Source organism: Gossypium arboreum, chromosome 12 (assembly GCF_025698485.1).
Source record: "Gossypium arboreum isolate Shixiya-1 chromosome 12, ASM2569848v2, whole genome shotgun sequence".
Classification (NCBI taxonomy): Eukaryota; Viridiplantae; Streptophyta; class Magnoliopsida; order Malvales; family Malvaceae; genus Gossypium; species Gossypium arboreum.
The window spans coordinates 53,933,605-53,941,865 of record NC_069081.1 but is presented as its reverse complement, the minus strand read 5'-3'; the positions used below and the strand labels follow the sequence as shown (position 1 = coordinate 53,941,865).

At 35.7% G+C, this 8,261-nt stretch overlaps 1 protein-coding gene across 1 annotated transcript; it reads left to right on the top strand.

Moving 5' to 3' along the window:
• The first annotated feature begins 1,604 nt into the window (after positions 1–1,604).
• On the top strand, positions 1,605–2,397 carry LOC108477843 (probable mannitol dehydrogenase). The gene is made up of 3 exons (XM_017780326.1): positions 1,605–1,665; positions 1,749–1,867; positions 1,975–2,397. Exons 1-3 carry the CDS (start codon positions 1,605–1,607, stop codon positions 2,395–2,397), a joined length of 603 nt encoding a protein of 200 aa, XP_017635815.1.
• The last annotated feature ends 5,864 nt before the right edge of the window (positions 2,398–8,261 follow it).

Sequence of the window (8,261 nt, the reverse complement as noted above, 5' to 3'; positions counted from 1 at the left end):
AAGACACAAAGAATGCTTTGGGATAATAAGTGTAAGTTCAATTATTATTTATTTTTCTAGGATAAAATCATCAAAAAAAATTTTGGTCAGCATCAATTTATTTTATTCATTTATGTGATAGCATGATGAAAAATAAATTAACTAAAAATTAGGTTCATGCATATAAATGATAAGCATATCATATAGCTTAGGAGAAGATTGTCACGTGTACAACTACCTTAGTTTTGATGCTTGAGATGAAGATTGTACTCCGCATACAATCTTATAGGTTTTGGGAATGAGAGGGGGAGACAGTGGGGTGGGGCAAAGGGAGAGGGAGAGGGACGATGAGGGGTAGGAAGGGAGATGGTGGGGGAGACAGGGAGGGAGAGGGACAAGGTGAGGAGATTTTCATTTTATTTAATATTAATGTAATTATATTTATTTAATATTAATATTAATATTAATTTATTAAAAATATTTATTGTAAATATTTATTTTATATATTTTAAAATTTTATATATTATTTCTTTTCAATAATATTTTTTTATATTTTTAAATTTATTATTATATTTTTGAATTTATGTATTTTTATATATATATTTTTTTGAATTGTTTAGAATTAGAATTAATTTAAGAACATTTGTAAATTTTGAGGATAATTTTTAAAAATTATGACTAAATCGATATATAATATGTAAATGTTGAGTGCTAAACTTGTTATAATACCAATGTTTTAGCTGGCATGTCAGCTTATCGTTTGTGATTTTAACGAGAGTGACCAAAATGACTAAACTGTGTAATGTCGATGCTTAAAATGCAAACATTTTATTTTGGGTGCCTAAAATATTTTTTTTTTTTATAGTTGGGTGACTGTCTATGCATTTTACCCTAAATTAAAATATGATCCAAGTCACTATGCTCTTTCTACATTTGAGATTTAGTCATTTACTTTTGTTTCAAGCAATTTAGTCCTCTATTTTTAAAATATTATAATTCAAGTCTAATTTTGAATATTTAAAATTTTATGTCAATTTCAAGTTTATTATAACATTGAGTTTTTGTTACATGATTACGAATGAGTATTTTTTAAATCGAAATACCACACCAATAAATTTAACAACAAAAATTATCAGTGTATGATATTATTTAATAGTATTTAAAAAATAATTTTCTTGTTAAATTTGAATTTCAATAATACTATTTGGATTATATACCACATATAAATGAATTTAGATATATAGATTATTTTACAAATTTAAATTCAAATAATTGTCATACATCATTTTATAGGAGAGAAAATATGGTATCTACAATATAGTTTAATATTTTTAAAATTAGTTTTATGCATTGAATATAAGTCTTTATAGAAATATATTATTTTGTTTAATAGGCCATCCTTGATGTCTCCATCCATAAAAGAGCAGAGTTGGGTTGTTTGCATTGGGCATAGATCATTGCTCGGGTCACGCAGTACGTTAGCACAGCCGCCAAATCCTACGCTTCAAATAACCATCTTCTCACATATACCATGCAACACAGCACCAGGTATCAGGTTTTGAACACCTAATTTGCTTTGCTTTGCTTTGCTTGGAAAGAGTTGAAATAATTATATGAATCCAACAATGACAAGATTGGCAGAAGAAGAGCACCCCAACAAGGCCTTTGGATGGGCAGCTAAAAACAGTTTCTGTGTCTTGTCTCCCTTCAAAATTTCTAGAAGGTTTTTTATCATTGAATCAGTTCCCATGTTTGATCTTCTTCAAAAGGGTCTGTAACTGACGTAGGGTTTGCACTTGCAAGGCAACAGGAGAAAAGGATGTGGCTTTCAAGGTTCTTTATTGTGGGATATGCCATTCCGATCTTCATATGGCTAAGAATGAATGGGGCATGTCTTTCTACCCTCTAGTCCCTGGGTATGTTTCTCATTCATACATTTGATGTTGCATATTTAATAACAGAAACTTCACATATGCAACTATATATGAATCATAGTTAATTGGTCAACCTAAACACTATATTGGATGCAAGCATGAGATTGTTCGTGAAGTGACAGAAGTGGGAACTAAGGTCCAACAGTTTAATGTTGGAGACCGAGTTGGAGTTGGGTGCGTGGTAGGATCATGCCACTCCTATGATAGCTGCAAAAACAATCTTGAGAATTACTGCCCCAAATCTATAATTACCTATGGGACAGAGTACCCCGATAGAAGTGTTACATACAGAGGCTGCTCCCATACTATGGTTACTGATGAACATTTTATTGTCCGCATCTTTGACAACCTTCCTCTTGATGCCACTGCTCATCTGCTTTGTGTTGGGATTATAGTGTATAATCCATTGAGATATTATGGATTCGATAAGCCTAGTTTGCATATTGGAGTGGTTGGACTGGGTGGATTAGGTCATGTTTGCTAGAGTATAGAGATTGTTAGTCTGTTATTAATCTGTTACCTAGTCTGGTATGTTGTTTGTAGTTGGTTAAGAACAGTTAGTCATATACAAGTATATAAACTCTAGCATTGTACTGATTCAAGCAGATAAAGAATACTAAGCAATATTTTTCAGCAGTTTCAATTCTCTCAATTTGTTCTCTTCTCATTTTATTATCTGTTTACGCAATAATATAGTTACTATCAGTCGCCTAATTTCCTTGTGCTTGCTTCCACTACCGATCCATGGCTAATTCAATAGATTCTACTTCAACTAGTCATACTAGTCTTTCTTTTTCCATCTCGCGTTTGGTTCAGTCATTCCCTCATCATGACACCATGAAATTAGATAAAGGAAATTTTGTGCAATGGCAGCAGCATGTTCAATTAATCACAGAAGGATATGAGTTGCAAGGAATTTTAGAGGGCACGTTACCTACTCCACCTAGATTTATGGCGTCTCCGGATGGTGTTTTGACTCCGAATCCTAATGCATCCTTGTTTGTGCAACAAGATATGTTACTTGCCTCTTGGTTACTCTCTACGATTAGTTCTTCTGTGCTGTCTTGTTTTACGCTATTAAAACGGATTGTGAAGTCTGTAGCACTGCAAATCATCTTTTTGCCACTTCCACTGGTGCTAAGATGTGACGTATTAAACATGAACTGCACTCCATCAAGAAAGGAGAGTTAACTGTCAAGGAGTATATTGCCAAGATCCAGAATACCTAAAAATTACTTGAGGCTTCTGTATCTATCATTTTGGAGGCCGAAAGGGTGGAGGTTATCCTTGTCGGTCACTCATCTGACTTTGATGCGGTGTTAACTCTGTCGTCCTTCTCCTCGAAGACTCCTCCATTCCAGAAAATAGTTGATGTTCTATTGGAGTTTGAAAGTCGTCAGACACGAGAAGTGCGTGATGTGCCGATGCATGCCTATATGGTTGAAGTTCCTCCTGTTACAGCAGCGGCCGAGTCAGATCGTGGTGGTTGTTCCATATCTGGTTCACGTGGGGGTGGATTTCATCCTCGGATACAGTGTCAGAACTAAAGCCGTTATGGTCATCTGGCATAGTGATACTTCTACTGATTCAATCGTGACTACGACGATCAAGCTACTCAGACCGCAGCGTGATTCTCCTCTACTCATGATGGACAGGGGTTGCACAATGATTTTTCTAGACGATCTGCTAGTTTTAGTGGACCTGGGCAGCATGCTAGCTTGGCGGGAATTATTCCGGCACAATTTCCTAGCGGCACTTTGTGGGGAAGATGGCCACCACTCCAGAATTTTGGGTTTCCTCTACCGCAAACTAGGGCTTCTAATCCCTTTGCCTATAATAAAATTAATGAGGCTAGTCACTTGGTCGGGTCTGCTGGTGGACCACACGGTAATATGGTTCAGTCTGCTGGTAGCAAGTCTTTATTATGGCCCATATGACAGACCACCCATGGAGCGTGATTCGGGTCAGTGTTTTTTTGCGCCTTCTTCTAGTGTCCACAGACTGCATGATACAGGTCAGAATATTGGGCCATCTAGTCCTAGTGGGCAGGCCATTGCTGGTCCAAATTTTGGACAAAATGCTCTTGAGCCTACTACTAATTATGTTGGTCTTGAGGGCTCTTTTGGATCTAGACAAGGGTTTTGCCCATTGCCATTGTTGAATGTTTGAGTAAATTGATATTGGTGATAGATTATGAAGGTTTATTGATAGGTTTACTAGTTTTGTAAAGTGATTTTTGACAAAAATGTGAAAAAGGGAATAATTTGTGAAAATGTAAAATTATGTGGGTAAAAGTGTGAATAAATAAAAGATATAGGCTGCTAGGGACTCCATTAAAACTTGGCTAAGCATGGGTTTGTTATTAATTTCATGAATTTGCAATGTTATGTGATAAGGACTAAATTGTAAAAATATGAAACATTAGGGGCAAATGTGCAAATTTTCCAAAATATGAATTAAAGGTTAAATTGAATAGATCGGATACTGAATGTGCTAATTTTGAAATATATATATAGATCAACATAAGCAAGGATTGAATCTAGATCGAGAAAAAGGAAAGGTTGACGATTGGCCGATATTTGTTATCTGAGCAATAAGAGGTAAGTTCGTATAATTAGAATCGAACTTTTAAATACTTGTAATTTTTTGAAATGAATGTATGTAATTGAGTAAATGACCTACTTGAAATTCAAATGACTTATTGATATAATCTGATGGTTACCGAGCCCATTTGAACCATAGGAATTTGTAGGGTACGAGTGATATGTCACTAGGGTTACCGTCGAGGTCGAGATCCTGCATGTGTTGCGGACTCACAAGAGCTCGTATGAGCTTACCGATATATCAGCTTGTTAGAGCTTACTGTTCTCAGCTCGTCAGAGCTTATCAGAGCTTATTGTTCATCAGCTCAGGAGGAGTTTACTGATCATAGCTTGAAAGAGTGAATTTGATGATGAATTGACAAATTACTGATTAATACACTTAGTGTGTATCACCCATGTATTATCGATATTCTAATAGGTTCAACGGGCATAATTCTGCTAATGGTTATACAGATGAATTACTGGTTATATAAATGGATTGTTGATTATATGAATGAAGATGAAATGTTACATATGTTATACATGTTACATGAAGTTGGTATGATATAATATATTGATGTATGAAATTGAGATAAAGGTTTATTATATGTACTTATGAGACTAATATTGATAAATACTTGTGTATAGGCATTTGGAAAGTGGATTTGATATACTTTTTTTAATTATTTGATTATGTATAAATGGTAAGTTAAATTTTGAATTATACGGGCTTACTAAGCTATAAAGCTTACTCTGTTTCTTTTCCATGTTTTATAGAGGTTCGATAGCTCGCTCAATTCGGATAAAGTTGGAGATATGCATCACACTATCCAGTTGCCAATTGGTACTTTTGAACTCATGGAAATATGTAAATATGGTATGTATAGGCTAGATATAAAGATGATAGTTAAGGTTACTTAAAATAGTGTTTTTGGTACATGTTGTGGTATAATGTGACAGCCCAAAATTGACCCTAGTCGGAAGGTGGTCTCGGGACCACAAAACCGAGGCATAAAAATAATTAAAAAATTATTTTGATGCCTATAATATGTGTGTGCTCATGTATGACATTTTATGATGATTGATTTAGTGTTATAAGGGTGAATTCCACAAGAAAGGACTTAGTAATGAACTTTGAAAGTATGATAGGAAATGTGTGATGACTAATTAAAGCATGCATGCAAAATAATGGACTTGCATGTCAAATTCCCCTTTATAGGTGGTGGCCGGCCATGACAAGGAGGATGGGCTAAACATGTCATGAAACATGTTTTGTTGGTGCATTAGGGTGAAATAATAAACAAAGGTGTATGGGTGATAAAAAATGAAAAAAAAATGTGTGTGAGTGTGGTAATCCCCCATTGCCGTGAGTTGTAGAGAAGGAAAGAAAAAATTTTGTTCATCCTTTCTTTGAGCCAAAACTAAGGAAGAAGGAGGATTTTTGCTTCATGCTTGGTTTGGAAGAGATCTAGAAGGAGATTTGGCTAAGTTTGCATCAAGATTAAGGTATGTATGAGGTTGTGTTAGGAGTTTCATGCATGTTTTGGTTGCTAACTTGATGTGCATGTTAGCCATGGCTCAAATCTTTGTTAAGCCATGGAAATGGTATTTGGCCAAAGTTGTTATGGTGATAAAGCCATTGCATGCTAAGTGTGAAGCTTGATGATGATGCATGCAATGATGGATTGTCTACTCTTGAGTAAGATTTTGAGCTTTCTTTTGTTTTATCATGATTGAAGTTGAAAAGGAGCATGATTGTCATATTCGGCCATGATGCATTCATGAGCATGGTTCATGCTTCTTGCATGTTAGTTAAAATTTGTGTTTTGGATGGCTATGGACACCTTGAAATTGACCATGCTCATATATGTATATATATGTTTGCACATGATGTTTTGGTTATGAAGGAAGTGATGAATAAGTTTGTTTAAAGAAGAAGATGTTGAAGAATAATTGTGAAATTGTAAGCACATTCGCCTAGCACACATATGAGTGCTTGATGCTATATTGTAAGTTTTAAGCTACAATATGCAAAGCATTAACTAGTAAAATGCATGCTGTTTTGTGTGGTATTAAGTGCATAATTGGCCTCAACATGGACAAGTATATTCGCCTTGGGTAGCCTATTGAAGGCCTTAGCTTTTCCTTGATGCTCGAATAAATTGTATTGAATTGCTTGATGTAGTATAAAATGTGCATGACCATTGTGTATTCAAGCTAAAGGGTGGCCATATGACCATTTAAATTCCTTGTCATATTCGCCATAAGCTAGCACAATGAGGTTTTGATAAATTGAATTTGTTTGAATTAGCTCAAGAGCTAAGAGGGCCACAATTGGACAAGGGAAGGAAAAAGTAATCGAATAGCCGTAAAAGCCGTTCGACAACATCCGAGGTAAGTCCTCAAGAAGTGACCTTACTTGAATTATGTGGAATGAAATATGGATGTATTGATTATTGATTTATGTGTGTATGAGTATTGAATGATACCGGGCTAAGTCCCGAAGGCGATTATGTTAGTGATTATAATTGTGTTTGAGCCTTAGTAACGAAAATAAATATGTATGTCCAATGATTATTGATGTATGTGTGCATGAGAAATTGAATGATATCCGGGCTAAGCCCAAGACAATTATGCTGGAAATTATAACCGGGTTAAGACCGAAGGCAATTGTGCTAGTGGCTACATCCGGGCTAAGACCGAAGGCATTCGTGCGAGTCATTCTATCCGGCTAAGACCAAGGCATTTGTGCAAATCGTGATATCCGGTTAAGTCCGTAGGCCTTGGTGCGGGTTACCATAACCGGGCTATGTCCGAAGGCGATTGATCGAGTAGCGACATCCGGTTAAACTCGAAGGTATGTGATTTGAAAATTATAAGCTTGCTGGAAAATTTCAGCTAATGCACTTGTAAAATTTCCCAATGACAAGGTAAGTGCGGTGTGTGCTTTGCGCTAGGAGTAAGGCGTGTGAATATCCGCTCCTATGATGGAACGAGTTATCGGCCTTAATGAAGCCGTTATTTGTGTATGAACATAAGAGTTGGGATGGTGAAGTAAGTATGATTATGTGAATGTGCATTAATGAAATGATGCATTTAACTATGTGAATGTATTGCTGTAATTAGAGTTGATTATATTCCTTGAGACTTACTAAGCATAAAAATGCTTACTCATTGCTTTGGCTCTCGGTTTTCTAGATTTCGCTCGATAGCAATCGGATTCGGGATCGTTGAAGTCGAAGCCATCCACACTATCAAGCCCCCATTTTGGTATAAATTCTTGGTTGAACTTGAAATGGCATGTATAAGACTACCCCTTGTTGGTTTAAATATGTTATGATGTATATGTATACGGCCATGCGAAAATGGCTCGTAATAGTGAAGTATCAACTTAAACTATTTGCGGTTTGTATATATATATATGGTGTCATGATGTGACTATGAATTGGAAATGGGAATGTTGGTCACATGATCAGCCATTGGCATGGTTAAAATGATCATATGTGGACCTATGTAAGGCAAGACTAGTTGGTTCATGGAGACTACAAAATAGGTAAGACCTACCTTAAAACAGATGCTGCCAGCTGCAGTAACGTGAATGTGAAAAATCACCAAAATTTGTAGGAATGGTATTAAATAGTGAATCAGCTATGTAAATGAACATTGATGAGTCTATTTTCATATGGAAGAAACGAAATGGTCATAGGAGTTACATGTTAAGAGATATTAAAGCTATTGTAAGACAGGGCCAGAACGGTTTCTGGGT